The sequence below is a fragment of the Blennius ocellaris genome (assembly GCF_963422515.1).
Source record: "Blennius ocellaris genome assembly, chromosome: 2".
Taxonomy (NCBI): domain Eukaryota; kingdom Metazoa; phylum Chordata; class Actinopteri; order Blenniiformes; family Blenniidae; genus Blennius; species Blennius ocellaris.
In genome coordinates, this window is record NC_137651.1 from 17,413,340 (window position 1) to 17,429,163 (window position 15,824).

Consider the following 15,824-nt stretch of genomic DNA (forward strand, 5'->3'; position numbering starts at 1 on the left):
AAGTTTATCGACGGAAGCCGTGAAAACACAAAATGCAAGAAAATTAAAAACACGCCTAAATTTGACCTGCTCTATTAACAAAAACAACCATTTCCAACTAAGATGGGTTTTTTTCTCTAAAGAAGAGATAAATATTATCCGAAATTACTATAATATTCCTATTGGGAATACACCTTTGTAGTGTTTAACATTAAAATCAAAATTGGTTAATTGCCTTTCAGAGCAGGAGTGTCAAACACATTTTAGTTCAGGACACAGACACATCCAATTTTATTGATTTTCTTGATGAGGCAAAATCCACGATAACCTGGGAATTTAAACTTTAAACTTCTTTATTATGGTACTGAGCACAGGTGATGTCTATATTTTCACACAACAAAAAAATTGCTTTAGAAATTAACTACAATCTCAACATGAAGACAATTTTGATGATACCATCTGCTGCAAAATACAGTGATATAACTGCGAGTATCCTCTAAGTGGCGACACATCAGCAGAATACAATTTTCTAAATCTCTTATAATGACTACAAACATAATGGATATCTTTTAATGCACAACAAACGAAGCCAACCACATTTGCTATCCTGGTATTTTCATTGTCGATAAACACATGGTTTTCTTCTGCACACTTAAAAGCTGGACTGATATCGAGCTGACAGACGTTTTACTCAAACATTCTCACAATCCTGCCATTGTAAAAGCAGCGAAACAGGCATTACCTGTTGGTGCAGGTAAAACAGGAACTATGAAAACCACCCCAGTCAGAAAGTTGTGCCAACCAACTAAATGATTTCAAAATAAAATAAATCATATGGCTGTTTAAACGTAAAAAGCTCCAAATCAGTGATCACATTGAAAATAGTCACATATATAAAAGCATCGGGAGATTAGAGGGTCATTTTTCTACGCATTGATTTATTTATTTTTTCCTTTTAAGTTTTGTTTTGTTTTGGAAGAAAACCTATGGAAGTGTCTTTGCTTTTTCGTCACCTTGACACTGACACACTCGCCCCACCCCAAAGCTCCACAGTCCACACACACCCACACCGAAACACACACACCTCAGTGGAAAGCAGTCCAGGTGGGTTTGTCAGAGGACCGCTGGCCTCCTGGACAGGAGAAGTCTGGACCTAAATGTCGTCCATCATCTCCTCAGGTTTGCCTAACTTTCTACACTTCGAATTGTGCTGCAAAATTGGCAAAAGTGCAATGATTTCAGAGAGAAAGCCATTGATGCAGTTTTAAACCTTTCTCCAATCCGATCACAGATTAGACAGTTTTTCACCCCCCCTCATTTACGTTCGAGGGTGTGGCACTTTTCTGAATTCTAAATGTTATATCCTCTATATTTGTTACCAGGTACATGATAGTAACCAAACTGCATGCAATGTTTTGTTGATTTCGCCCTTAGTGTTTGTTCTTTTTAATCCCTGTGTGAGCGGTTCAGGCTGTTCATTTAAGGAAGTGGGAAAGTAAGGAAGTGTAGGCACACAGCAACAGCCTCATTTGTTTCTCTTTAACATGCAGGGTATAAGTTGGTAGTACAACCTTTTTTTTTTCTTTTTTTTTTTTACTGGCATTGCTTTGCAGATACTCTGTCTGTATTTAAATTTAAAGATAAAAAGAGAGACATCCTTGTAGTGTGAGCTTGTTGGCCACTTAATACCATCACCTTGAACTGTTTAGGTCTAGCTCCAGGTGGAGTGGACCATGCAGCTGTCCAGCTGCCAGGAGCAGTTTCCCTCGGTGGTTTGCAGCCCCTTCCTGAAGAGGCAGAGCCAATAGGGGAGTCTGAGAAACCTGCAGGAAAAGCACAAGACATGGTGAGGATGAGAAGAAGACCCATAGCATTAAACTCATCTGACCGTATTGGTCTTTGTTATTCAAAGAAATTACTAATACTCTGTTCCCCTGGAGCAGCAGAATCCACTCTTGCCAAATACCTACAAAATAAGTTCAGAGGTATTTAGTCCTTCCCAGCAAGAAGTCGGGTGAAGTAACGTTTGCTTTCTCGGTCTACCAGGAGATGTATTCCTTTGACAGCTCTCCGGACAGTGACGATGAGGATGATGGGAAAAAGAAAAAGAAGAAGAAGAAGAAGAAGATAAAGAAGAAGAAGAAGAAAAAAGTAAATATCATAATCATAAATGGTTCAGTCGAGCTGCAGCCTTCCCCGTGAGCAATCAGAGGAAATGCCACCAATATACAATCTGTCCGGCCCTATGGCTACTATAGGTCTGGATTTGTAGCTACGCATGTGAGGCTGCTTTGCTCTGCTGACCTCTGGCAGGGAAGGACAGGGCAGGGCCGCCTCCGCCTAACTACCGCCAGTCAAACAAGAGGCAACTGGGAATTATTTGGTTATCACGTGGATCAACTGTCAGTTTCAGAAGTGATTGCTTCACTGACATTGCTGGAAAAGGTGTGCATTTGGCTATGTGTGTGAGTGTGTGTGTGTGTGTGTAGTTTTCTTTTGTGTGTTAAGTGTTTGTGGAGCCCCTCCCTCCCTACCGCTGCCTTGTTTCGGTGCAGATGACTGGATGTTTGGTGTGTTAGGAGTGACTCATTCGCTTAGATTCTTATTTTCCACTCTCGCCAACAAAGGAGAGCACAAGTGAACCCATGTGAGGTGTAAGCAGGTGAACAATAACTTCCCTCCCTGTGTTTGAACAGGATTCAAGCTCCTCCTCCTCCTCCTCCTCATCTTCATCCTCCTCTTCATCAAGCAGCTCCTCAGATAGTGACAGTGAGGTAAGTAGGACGTTCACATGTATTTGACTCCCATCATCATATGCTAGTTGAAAAGAATATTCTCTTGGGCAAGCAAATATGTATTTGTTCAACAAGGGAAGCTACATTGTGTTTATCTACAATCCGGAAAATTTACTTGAATAGTGGGAAATAGCAAAATACATCTTCTGTGTCAGAGCTGGTTCTGTCTGACTCAACAGACACAACACCGAGTTCCTCTTTTTATCCATTTCAGACACCTGCTCGCAAAGAATTTTGGACTTATTTACCATCTAGAATTCCTCCAGTCTAACAAATTCATAGGTTTTTATGTGTGCACTTTCTCTCTTAAGCCCTCCCATGACATGTCAATGTGGAACAAACCTGGGATTTATTACCTTTGCCTCATCAATCCCACAGGCCGTTATTTCTTTTTCTCTGTGCTTTGGCTTCCAGGTCTGTTGAAAAGCTGGGTTTTAGGTTCAACCTTAAGTTTCACCATACATTTGCAATGACGACCAGTTCTGAATGAATCTGCAATTATTTGAGACACCAAAATACAGGGTAACACCACAATATAGTGGAGTTTACATGTTTTCCCTGTGCAATCACAGTGTTTTCTGCAGGCCTTTTCTTTCCCTCCAGTCCAAAGGCACACATGTTTGACTGGGTTAATTGCTTTATTTTAGCCATGCGTTTGAAAGGCAACCTGCCTTGGATTCATTCTGCTATTCTCCCATCAGCTGAGACAACCTGCATTAAAGTATGGATCAGGGGTGTCAAACAGATTTTAGTCTCGGACCAGACTTGTATTTAAACTTTAAAGTTTTAAAGTCAACATTTTCACAAATACTACAACCAAAAATGACTTACAATCTCAACATAAAGCTAATTGACACCTTCTGGTGCAAAATACAGTGAGATGTCCAAAACAGATCTGCTTTAGCTGTTGCATTATGGGCATTTTTAAAAACTCACCCTGACAGCACGGTTTCGAGCAACGAGGTAGCCAGCTTTCATGATTTCTCAGCTCGGGTCTCAGTGCTACGTTTTCTCTGCTACTGTAAAGCATTTTTAAAATGAAATTAATGTTTGTTTTTGTAATTTCTTTGGTGATCTCATGGGTCAGATAGGAGCCCCTCATGGGCCTTAAGTTTGACACCCCTGGCTCTGTCGATGAAAATGCTAATCATTTGAATATTTGTTGGATTTATAAAATCACAGTTTTCAACTCTCTTATTCTTAGAAACTCAGCAAATCATCCAAACTGCACTGAACTAAGAGCTCAGCAGATCTGAAAGGGCAGAGGTCTAGATAAAATGGCTTCATCCTATAAATAACTCTCGAAATAAACACGTTACTAATCTTTATCATCTTATCTGGAATTGCCTGTGTTTTACTTGCTTTTTCATGGAACACACAGTTAAAAAAAAAAATCTGCACTAACTGGTCCTATTATGAGTACGATGAAGTACTTACTAGTTCATATAAGTTGGTTGGACTCAGCTGTTTTCCACTGAATTCTTCACCATGGGTATATGAACCCTTTTTGTCTCACGATGGCATTATGAAACACTTCTTCCCAAGATGTGTGATCTTGTTGTTACATGTTGTTGTTGTTACACGAGCTGCATATATCACATACCTTTTAATCCCTCAGATCTATTCATTGCACCTCTCTCACACTTGTTGTTTGTATTTGATCCAACAATACATTAGAAATTAGGCAAAAAAGATAGTAGTTTTGTCCACACTGAATCTTTACTCCAGAAATGCTACATTTAGTTCGTGGTTACAAGCACAATTTACCTGAACTCTTATGAAAGTAAGGAAGACGTCATGTGGGGACATACAGTAACAACACAGTCAGGCTTTGATAGAATCAAGGTGGGGGGAAAAAAAATCCAATAAAGTCACCTTGTCATTTCTTTAGCTTCAACTGGGGATGGTTATGCTTTCGGGAAGTATGTTGGTTCAACAACTTCATTCTTTGAATTTGAATAAGTCATATAGCATACAAAGAATTTTGTCTAGTTCTATATTACCTGACTTCATGTGACTGCACTCATAAAAAGACACTGCGTCTTCATTTTCTGGGGGTGTGGTTGGATAATCAGGAAAGTGAGTGACTCCTCTCTGGGGTTGGAGTCACAACTGACTGGTTGTAAAGTAGCTGTAAAGAAGAAAACTAGATCTATTAAAAAAGAACACCACCAAAAGCAAAGGAATGCATTTTGCCCTGAGCAATAGGCGGTGGCGGCGGCGGTAGAGCTGATGTCTTGATTCCCTGATAGCACTCGGTATCTGACGGCAGGGAACACACCCTGTAAGAATGTGTGTGTGTGTGTGTGAAGTCACAAGTTATTCTTGCTGCTTTGTTTGCAGTGACAACACCCCTGAAGTCATAATACACCCGAATGTATCTGTGGGTTTGGGCGCATGCATACTTGCATGCATGGTTGCATTGAAAAAAAGCAGCTGTTGCTCCTGCATCAGCAAAACTGTAACTGCACTATGATATATTACCTTTGTGTGTTTTGTATTATCTGCTTGTCCGCAGTAGATGAAGGATTATTCACAGAATAAAATAGGGTCACACATAACTGGGAGGCAGCAGATCCATCTGTATGTCACTTTATCACTTGCACACATATTTGTACAAATAATAGAAGAGTTGAGTGTTCTTTTTGAATATTTTCCTGCAGGATGATAAAAAGAAGAAGAAAAAGAAGAAGAAGAAGAAGGATGAGAAGGAGAAGAAAAAGGTTGACGGCAAAGAGTACATCTACAACAATGTCGTCATATGTCAAGAGGGTAAGAGGAATACAGTGTTTCCCACTTGTAATGTAGAAAGACCTTCATGGCTTGTTTTTTTTAAATGGCTTCTGGCTTTATTACAAAGTCATGTGTGGCAAATATTGTCCAAATTGATATGATATGCAAAATCAGGTAACATTACCCATAGTCAGGTGAGGTGAATGGCCTGAGGTATGTATTTACCATGACAGAAGTAAGTGTGTGAGTGATATTGGTCGGTGTGTGGATATTTTGTTCTCACGTTTATTGGAAACTGGATAAAATAGGCAAACATAAGGATTTCAATGGGTTTGGTCATGTTGAAAATGTCAGCGCTGCTCCAGAACTGCAGCTCTTGTGTGGCTTTCCTAGTCTACAGTGGATTATATCTATCAAAAGAAAAAGTTGCAAATGAATGATACAATCTTGTGCAGCTGAAGCTCATTTATGCACAAAATCCCATAGAGCTCCCATCTTGCAAATTACAGTAACATATTTTGTGATGGCAGTGCACACCTTTAGAGGTCTCGTTACATCCACACCTTCATGGATCTGCTTTGATCACAAAATGTAATCTGGTCAGGGTAGGCATTCATAACATTATGGCTGATCAATAGATCGCTTTATTTTCAAGCTTTTTGATGAAATGTAGCCATGTAGTTGATGTGGTGTAATGATGTTCACTTAAATTGAAAATTGACAGACTTCCAATGAACAATTTCAAAACTTTCAATGGTTACTGATGAACTGAAATGATGACATATGAACCCACCTGACTGTCTTGTGATTGTAATGTGGCTTTAATGTCAACGGATCACTTTACTAAACGTTCCCAGGTCTTGATGAACAACAGGAAAGTCTGCCTGCCGACTGTCAGCAGATGAACTCGGTGAGACAAGATGACCCAACACACAATATTTCTGTTGTAAAACTTGTTTAATTGTTTAAAAATACGTATTTCAGGAGTACAGCATATCAGATGAGGAGGGTGACAAGAAAAAGAAGAAGAAAAAGGAAAAGAAGAAGAAGAAGAAGAAAGTATGGCACATGTTCCTGAACAACAGATGCACTGATCCAGTGTAAACTACGTGATTGACACTTTTTATTGTTGATTTTGCATATGCACTTCCTCTCTTCCCCAGGAGTCGTCTTCCTCTTCATCTGATAGTTCTTCCTCGGACAGTGAAGATGAGAAGAAGAAAAAGAAGAAGAAAAAGGAAAAGAAGAAGAAAAAGGTATGGCACATGTTCCTGAACAACAGATGGACTGATCCAGTGTAAACTACGTGATTGACACTTTTTATTGTTGATTTTGCATATGCACTTCCTCTCTTCCCCAGGAGTCGTCTTCCTCTTCATCTGATAGTTCTTCCTCGGACAGTGAAGATGAGAAGAAGAAAAAGAAGAAGAAAAAGAAAGACAAGAAGAAGAAGAAAAAGAAGGTAGGATTTGTTTAACCCAACTTTTACCTCATTATGTAATAAAAATAAGGTGAAAGTCAGACATATTCTTACTATGGTTATGATCAGAGGAAAATTTATTTAGTAAACTGTCTGAAGACGACTTTATTTGATGTCTTATAACGGATGCTGTACTTTGCTTTATAGCGCACATAATTCAAATATTCTCACCATTAATTTGACTTGCAAAGACCATGGTATGGTATCTTGTTATTTTAAGGTATTTATATGGATGAAAAACAAGGTTTTGACATATTAACTTTTAGAATTGGTTCAGATAAACATCATTACAAAAGAATCTAAATCATCTTATTCTCATATCAGTGGTTTTGACTAATATACCAACTGATTTCTTTTTTTTTTGCAGGATTCCAGCTCCTCTTCATCTGATAGCTCCTCTTCTTCATCATCTTCTTCATCCGACAGCGATGGTGGGAAGAAAAAAGACAAAAAGAAGAAGAAAAAGAAGGACAAGAAAAAGGTGGATATTTCAAACTAACCCTACAATCGTTTATCTTAATGCAACTGGAGCTGTTTTTTTTTTTTTTTAATCATTTTCTATGTGTATAAAATTGGGGAATCTGTTTAAGAATAGACAGTTCCACAATGAAGAAGTCGGGTTGATCATGAAAATACACATTTCTTTATTACAAATGTAACCAGATAAATATATTTTATAGAACCAGGGATTCTTGTGTTACAGAAGATTACCTAGATTGACATTAAAATAGATTTTTGGATTTTCCTAGGACTCCAGCTCTTCATCATCTTCATCGTCGTCATCATCATCGTCTGACAGTGAAAAAGACAAGAAGAAGAAAAAGAAGAAGAAAAAGGTGAAATGCAGTTTTTTTACACAACTAAGAAAAGTAATTTTTATTGAGCCTTCATCTTACAGCTGCATTTGAGATATATTTTGCATCTGTGTTAGTAAGTTTTGCAGCATGTGTGATCATTATCTGGGTGAAACTGTTTCTAACTCATGACTATAGGGAGGCTTGTGCTCATTTCTACAAGAAACAGATTCCACAGCAGTTCACTCACCAGCCGCAAACGATGGGTGTGAACTGGTTCGCTTGTCAGGGCCTGTTAAAGAATGGCAGGAAAGCTTAGACTAGAAATGAGAAATGTAGTAGAAATTAGTCTTAAACCAGGTTGCGCGCATGCGCTATTTCCATAAGATGATGGAGGCTCCAAAGATATCAAACACTGGTCATCAGTATTTCTATTGTGCTCTGGTGCAGCTCCACCTCCTTTAAGATGGTTGAAGGAGAAATTAATCCACTTGTAGTCACATTAAATGTCATTACGGTCATTTCTTTCATTGTACCTTCACAAAAAAAAAAAAGACCTGACCTTTGTGTCTCAGCACCTCTTTTATTTTGATTGGGATTCCGTGTGTGTTTTTCACAGGATGAAGAACAGGAGGAGCTCAGTAACATTTGTACACTTGTAGCGGCAGGTAAATGTTTTGGATTCTTCATTCTGAATAAAAGGAAAAGCAGATTACCACATGGAAACGCCATCAGAGCTGCAGCCATACACTTGTTTGGTGTTTCACAGTGAAGTGTTGTTGAACTGTCTCAATTTCTGCAGGTGGTGAGGCTGCAGGACCAACTCCTGATGGCGATGCAAAGAAAGATAGCGACACGGTATGAAACAGACATACACACATTTGCATGCCATGCACAGACACAAAGTAAAGTAATTTCTTTGAATTTCTCACGGCAGGCACAAGCAAAAGTACTCAAGGGAGCAGAAGAGGGCAAAGTCTCCTCTACACTTTCAGGTATATGAGCTTTTCAGACTTGCACGCATCAAACTGTGATTATCGTCAGCGTTCATGGGGCGTTCTGGCCAGCAGGGGCAGCAGAGGACCCCGAAGGTATTGAGGATGGCAACTTGACTGATGATGAAGGGGAGGGAGGGGAAGAGAGTGGGAAGAAGAAGAAGAAGAAGCTTAAGAAAAAGAAGGACAAAAAGGTAACCAATGATTGAAGGGGAGATACATCCCAACCATATCACTCGTTCTTTGAGTTTGATTGTTGTTAAAAGTTTTGAAAATAAAATGATGATGAGCATGCCTGGCACACTGTGTTTGGTTTGATTCTCAGGACTCCGGCTCCTCTTCATCCGATAGCTCAGACAGTGAAGATGACAAAAAGAAAAAGAAGAAAAAGAAGAAGGTTTGCAAACAATTTGAAAAACATTTTGCAGACAAAATTTTGTTTTTGCATTGAATGGTTATTAAAGTATCTCTTGTGCTCCTCTTTTACAGGATTCCAGCTCTTCCTCCTCTGATAGTGATGATGACAAGAAGAAAAAGAAGAAGAAAAAGAAGAAGGTGAGAATTTTCTTACTTAGTAACTTTTAAGGTTTGTGGGTTTTTTTTGTTGTTTTTTTGTAGTTCGTTTTCATTATATATATTATCTTTTTTTTCTGTCCAGGATTCTTCTTCCTCCTCCAGTGATTCTTCAAGTGATGATGACAAGAAGAAAAAGAAGAAGAAGAAGAAGGTGGAAATTTTCTTTCTTATTAACTTTTAAGGTTTGGGTTTTTTTGTAGTTTGTTTTCATTTAATATATTTTCTGTTTTTTCTGTCCAGGATTCTTCTTCCTCCTCCAGTGATTCCTCAAGTGATGATGACAAGAAGAAAAAGAAAAAGAAGAAGAAAAAGGTGAGACAGACTAATCCCTTAAATCAACACCATGGTTTTGGATGACATGAATATTTTTGATTATACTCATTGTATAATTATTTTTGTCAAGGATTCCTCGTCATCATCCTCCAGCGATTCTTCAAGTGACGACGATAAGAAGAAGAAGAAGAAGAAAAAGAAAGACAAGAAAAAGGTGACGGTCACTGATGAGTTGTATTATTAGTTTATTCTGCTGTTGCTTTCGATTTCTTATATATAAAAATTGCGTTTTCCTGTTGTGAAGAATTAATGAGTAAGAAACTTAAACAAATTTACTATTCCTCTTTTTTTGTGCAGGATTCTTCTTCATCTTCCAGCGATTCTTCAAGTGACGACGATAAGAAGAAGAAGAAGAAGAAAAAGAAAGACAAGAAAAAGGTAACGTCACCGATTATTGTATTATTAGTTTACTCTGCTGTTGCTTTCGATTTCTTATATATAAAAATTGCGTTTTCCTGTTGTGAAGAATTAATGAGTAAGAAACTTAAACAAATTTACTATTCCTCTTTTTCTGTGCAGGATTCTTCTTCATCCTCCAGCGATTCTTCAAGTGACGACGATAAGAAGAAGAAGAAGAAGAAAAAGAAAGACAAGAAAAAGGTAACGTCACCGATTATTGTGTTATTAGTTTACTCTGCTGTTGCTTTCGATTTCTTATATATAAAAATTGCATTTTCCTGTTGTGAAGAATTAATGAGTAAGAAACTTAAACAAATTTACTATTCCTCTTTTTCTGTGCAGGATTCTTCTTCATCCTCCAGCGATTCTTCAAGTGACGACGATAAGAAGAAGAAGAAGAAAAAGAAAGACAAGAAAAAGGTGACGTCACCGATTAGTTGTAAAAGGGGCACAAAAAGTAGTGACATTTGTGTTTATTAGATGATTTGTTATGACAATGTTTCCTGGCATGAAATGGTATAATGTTGGAAAGTTTATTTCTGTCGTGAGTTGTGCTCATGATAATGATGTTCAATCTCTGCTGCCAAATACCAAATAGTTTATTCTGCTGTTGCGTTTGAGTTCGTTCCTGTTTTGAGAGATTTGTGAGTAAGAAGCTTAAACAAATTCGCAATCCTTCTTTTTTCTGTACAGGATTCTTGTTCCTCCTCCAGCGATTCTTCCAGTGAAGATGACAAGAAGAAGAAGAAGAAGAAGGAAAAGAAGAAGAAGAAAAAGAAGGTGGGGACAGGTCCTCTTTGCATCAATTTGGTTGTAACTTTTGAAGGTGGTCCATAATGTTTCAATCTTCAAAACACTCGAACACTGGTAAAATCTGAAAATGAAAAGGTCTGATTTTTGTTTTCTGCTGTGAGATTATTATAAATGAATGTTGAAAAAAGAAAACTTTTACAGAAATAAGAGCTTTTGTCTTTTTTATTGTCCAGGATTGTTCTTCCTCCTCATCCAGTGATTCTTCAAGTGAGGATGATAAGAAGAAGAAGAAGAAGACGAAGAAGAAGAAGAAGAAAAAGGTGAGAAATTAACCTTCAGTTTTTTTCATTTCCTGGATTTTGTTTGATGCTGTCAGTTTATGAGTTTTTATTTATTGAAAGGGACATAATGCTTCAGAAGTACAAAAAAATCTATCAGAATTAAATTAACAGCTTAAAAGGTGTACATACGGTACTTTGAAAGTCCATCCATTTCTTTTTCTATCTAGGATTCTTCTTCGTCTTCTTCTTCGGATTCATCCAGTGATGATGACAAGAAGAAAAAGAAGAAGAAAAAGGAGAAGAAGAAGAAAAAGAAGGTGAAAACATATAATCCTATCTTCTGTTTGTTTTTATGATTGTGTGTCATGCTATTTACAATATTTTCCCCCTTTCTTTTCAGGATTCCTCTTCCTCCTCTTCTGATTCCTCTAGCGATGATGACAAGAAGAAAAAGAAGAAAAAGAAAGACAAGAAAAAGGTAATGATGAATTGTCAGTTGACATGAAACAGTGTTTAGTGACAGGAAGTAGCATAGCAAACAAGGTGTGAGACTTTAAGTTAAGATGCATTACTTTTGTAGTAAAGTGGGAAACTATGAAGTCGTAACACAATTTTTGAATCTATGTCCAAGGACTCGGATTCTAGCAGTGACGAGGACAAGAAGAAGAAGAAAAAGAAAAAAGACAAGAAGAAGAAAAAGAAGAAGGACAAAAAGAAGGTAGTTTAGCATGTTATCAAGACAAACACAATATTTGCTCAAGATATAGTTGGACAAAGCAGATTAATGGAGTCTGCATGTTTTTTCATTTTATCAGGACTCAGGTTCTTCAAGCTCCTCTGACAGGGACAGCGACAAAGAGAACAAAGACGAGAAGGACAAGAAAAAGAAAGAGGTAAATTAATCATGTGATAAGATTCTTATCGGAGGAGTTCCCTGGTGGGGGGGGGAAAAAAACCCCAGACAAAATAAAACTGTTTTTCTGATGTTTATCTTTTTAGCATTCAGGCTCATCTGGAAGTGAAACTGAAAAGGAGTCAAAGAGTGTAAGTCTCATTCTAGTATCCATTATGTGATACATCATTATGTAAAGATTTGACTTAACCTTGTTTTTCATGTACACTATGCATAATGTGCAGTCTTAATTGGTGTTTGTTGCAGGATCGGTCTGAAGCAGAGCCAAAAAGTGAGCCCGAAATGCAAGTTTCAGGCTCCGTACCTGGCGGACTCTCTGCTAGCAGCAGTAGCAGCAGCAGCTCGAGGCCCGGTGGAATTCCTCTCGTCCCCATCTTACCCCTCCCCTCCAAACCCGTCATAAAGCAGGATCCCTCGAGCACTCCAAGCCTCTCTTCGGGCACTTCGTCGTACTCCTCCGGCATTTCGTCATACTCCCCGAGCTCTCCATCCTTCTCCTCGGGTATATCCTCTCTTTACTCGGGCTCTTCCTCTCTCCCCTCCGGTACTCCATCTTTCTTATCGGGCGCTTCATCATACTCTCCGGGTAAATCGTCTCTGACATCAGGTACATCGTCTTTCTCCCCGGGAATATCATCTTTCTCTTCGGGTACTCCATCTCTTTCCTCAGGTACTTCATCTTTCTCCTCCGGTACTCCATCTCTTTCCTCAGGTACTTCATCTCTCCCATCTGGTACCTTATTTCACTCCTCAAGTGCCTCGCCTCAGGCCGACACCCTCTATAGCTCCTCGCTGAATATGGGCGACAGGCAATTCAATCGCCGGCCTCCCAGCCCCATGGAAAAACTGATGGGGACCCCACTGAAGAGGTACGGCGAGCCGACGAGCCGCACCTCCAGCCACCTCTCGTCCAGTGAGCTGCTCAAAGGCCCCAGGCCCTACCAGCAATGAGAGGGTGCACATTTAAAAAGTAGTTGCTGATTGGAAAAAATATAACAAAAGAAAAACAATGGTTTGTTTGTGATATTGGAAACAGTTGAAAATAATTATGATAAGAAACTTTTTAAACAGCTTGTTTTCACTGAGTGCGAGATGGTACAAGGACTTTTTCTGTGTTGCTGCTGATGGAACAGAGAGGTTACTGGGTATTGATGAAAATGTGCTTAATGAGGGAGATGATTATATGATGAATGAACCTGAAAGTTTTCTAAATGACATGTCCATTTATGGAGGGGGGTGTCAAATCGCATGAAAGGTTTGCTCAAAGGGAATAAAACATAAAATTCCAATTGTCCTCATTTGTTTCTTGTCTACCTGCATATATATATATATATATATATATGAATAATGGAATGTTGCATATTTTACATCGATTTAAAAAAAAAAATCTTATTTCATTGTTTTAAGTACCAGATCAGACTCTTATATCATGACAACAGTAATTATGACCTTTCAAGACTGAAACAGGCACTCCAAAGAAATGACAAGGACCTTAAATCTGGATCTGGTAAACAATAGCTGCGGTTGTCTACAATATACTAAATATGTAAAGTACTTTCTATCAACTTATTTCTCTTGGAGGATATGCTTCTCACAAACAAAAAGAGAATGTTGAATGGAAAAAACAAACATTAAGAATTTGCACCACCAGTCTTTGAAACCTGATAACTTTTTTTATTACTGGATTTTTTGTTGTTGAGATGTTCAGTTTCTCTGATGGGTGCTGTTTTTATTGTTATGTGTCTGTATTAGTAGGCCGTCTATTATTGTGGTTGTTTTATAACACTTCGTCGAGGTCAATCTCGGTCAACCTGAGGCACACCAATGCAATAATCCTGCTGTCTAATCAGCGTTGTGATATGCCACACAACAAGTGAGATGGATGGATTATCGCGGCAAAAGAGGAGTGCTCACCAACACCCATTGAGATTTTTAGATTTGTGAACAACATCTTACAGAACTCGGCCTTACGTGTATATTGAAAAAGGCTTAGGTCTCTGAGTTCAGCTCATGAATAATTGGAGCAAAAACTAAAGTGATTCGTTTATATTTTTGTTCAGTGTATTTTTTTGTCACTGCAGTGTATATTTGTGGTAGCCTTTTCGTCTTTGGCATTGTTATGTAATGGTCTTGGTTGATAGTAGCAGTGGGCGAGATTGGATTCAATATCAAATGGTGAGTCAGTCATGACACCATCTTGTGGTGTAATCTTGAATTGCAAAATTGTGTGATTCAAGTATATCTGCAGCACATCACTCAATTTCCTTTAAAGGTTAATTTTATGATTTTTTGCTGTGACTGCTATAAAAAAAAGTTTAAAAGGTACAGTATGTACGGAGCCCCTCTTACGGAGCCCCTCTGGTGACATTGGTGAAAAAAATATTACTGCGTAATAACGCGTGGCCACGCGTTATTAAGGCGTGGGAACGAGATAAATAAGTCGTGGCCACGCGTTATTAAACTGCCGTCATGTGAGCCGGCACTCACTTGACGGTAAAACACAGGTCAGCGTACGGCCACAATGCTGACAGAAAGACAGATGGTCTGATTTCAAAATGCAATAAAACGGAATCCTTCATAGGTTTTCACCCAATTTCACTTCAGTGCAATACTAGGCATACTCCTTTGTTACTACAAGAAATATGAAAGAATATTACTGTAGAAATTTGGAGAAAAGTACTCTTAAACGTGGATGTGTTGATCGAAAATGATGGTCTCATCTATTTTCAAATTGCAATAAAATGGAATTCTTAATAGGTTAATGCCTGATTCCACTTCAGGCAGTACTAGACATACTCCTTTACTACTACAAGCAGCATCAAAGAATATCACTGTAGGAATTCGGAGAAAAATACTTTTAAACTTGGAGCAAATTAATGAAGGCGAGACCATTATTTTCGACCAACAGATCCAAGTTTGACATTACTTTTCTCCAAATTTCTACAGTAATATTCTTTGATATTACTGGTTCTGGTAAAGGACTATATCTAGTATTGCACTGAAGTGGAATCAGGCATTAACCTATTAAGAATTACGTACGCTGGCCTGTGTTTTGCCGTAAAGGTGTCAATAAAAGCGCAGTTAAAATTGAGTGCCGGCTCACTTGACGGCAGTTGGTTGGAGGGGCCGATGGCAGCCTCGCTTCCGTCAGTAAGATTGCTAAGTCATTAATTAAGAAATATGTGAAAAAGGTACGGCAGGGTAAATGGGATGGAGGAACTAAGTGGAGGGTCTTTTATCATGTGAATCCCCAGGTGGGGATGGAGTGTTCAGGTAGTCCATGCAGAACGGAAGAAACAATATTCACAAGATTAAGAATAGGACATACAGGATTAAATATAATGCTGCAGTTGATGGGAAAACATCAATCTGGAGAGTGTGACGCCTGTCATGAAGCTGAGACGGTGGAGAACGTTCTGACCAAGTGCATGGCCTTCGACAGGGAAAGAAATTTTTTAAGAAACAGGGTGGAGGACTTGCGGGAGATCTTCAGTTTGCAAAACAAATTGACTAAGCCATGATCATAGACTTGTTAAATATGTGTTTGAGTATCTTAGGAGCGTCGGATTTATTAATGGAATTTAGTTTATTTATTTTTTTGTAGCTTACATGCTGCATTTCTTAAGACTTATGAGCCATGCAGTTGACCTATCACATGCGTGAACTATCAGGAGGGTGGTACCAGGGGGCGTGGCTTCAGCTGTCAGTCACGATCTGACACAAAAGATCCGACAATTTAAATATCGTTGTATATGTGGTTGAACGTCATTCGTTTGGACGACTACGGGTTTAT

The 15,824-nt window shown here is 38.6% G+C and overlaps 1 protein-coding gene across 5 annotated transcripts; it reads left to right on the forward strand.

The window, feature by feature from the left end:
• Window positions 1–1,038: 1,038 nt before the first annotated feature.
• Window positions 1,039–13,297, forward strand: LOC308138719 (uncharacterized protein). Of its 5 annotated transcripts, none has more exons than XM_080507942.1 (31): window positions 1,039–1,158; window positions 1,689–1,825; window positions 2,026–2,130; window positions 2,676–2,753; window positions 5,438–5,546; window positions 6,365–6,417; window positions 6,492–6,566; window positions 6,671–6,763; window positions 6,868–6,969; window positions 7,355–7,468; window positions 7,737–7,823; window positions 8,401–8,449; window positions 8,584–8,639; window positions 8,719–8,776; window positions 8,849–8,970; window positions 9,102–9,173; window positions 9,266–9,331; window positions 9,435–9,503; window positions 9,593–9,664; window positions 9,756–9,839; window positions 9,983–10,063; window positions 10,205–10,285; window positions 10,427–10,504; window positions 10,778–10,864; window positions 11,071–11,157; window positions 11,346–11,435; window positions 11,519–11,596; window positions 11,750–11,836; window positions 11,934–12,011; window positions 12,118–12,162; window positions 12,278–13,297. In XM_080507942.1, the coding sequence occupies exons 1-31, from the start codon at window positions 1,137–1,139 to the stop codon at window positions 12,980–12,982; spliced, it is 3,120 nt and encodes a 1,039-aa protein (XP_080364068.1). In that variant the 5' UTR covers window positions 1,039–1,136; the 3' UTR covers window positions 12,983–13,297. The 5 variants fall into 5 exon arrangements, with proteins under 5 accessions (XP_080364068.1, XP_080364069.1, XP_080364070.1 ...); XM_080507943.1 differs by having other exon boundaries at window positions 9,435–9,498; window positions 9,591–9,664; XM_080507944.1 differs by lacking the exon at window positions 10,205–10,285.
• Window positions 13,298–15,824: the final 2,527 nt, after the last annotated feature.

Excerpts from the sequence above, each read along its gene's own strand:
- LOC308138719 (XM_080507942.1), top strand. The coding sequence starts at position 1,137 with ATGTCGTCCATCATCTCCTCAG. Across the intron at positions 1,826-2,025 it reads CAGGAAAAGCACAAGACATG|GAGATGTATTCCTTTGACAG; the intron begins GTGAGGATGAGA and ends TCGGTCTACCAG. Across the intron at positions 10,064-10,204 it reads AAAAGAAAGACAAGAAAAAG|GATTCTTCTTCATCCTCCAG; the intron begins GTAACGTCACCG and ends TTTTCTGTGCAG.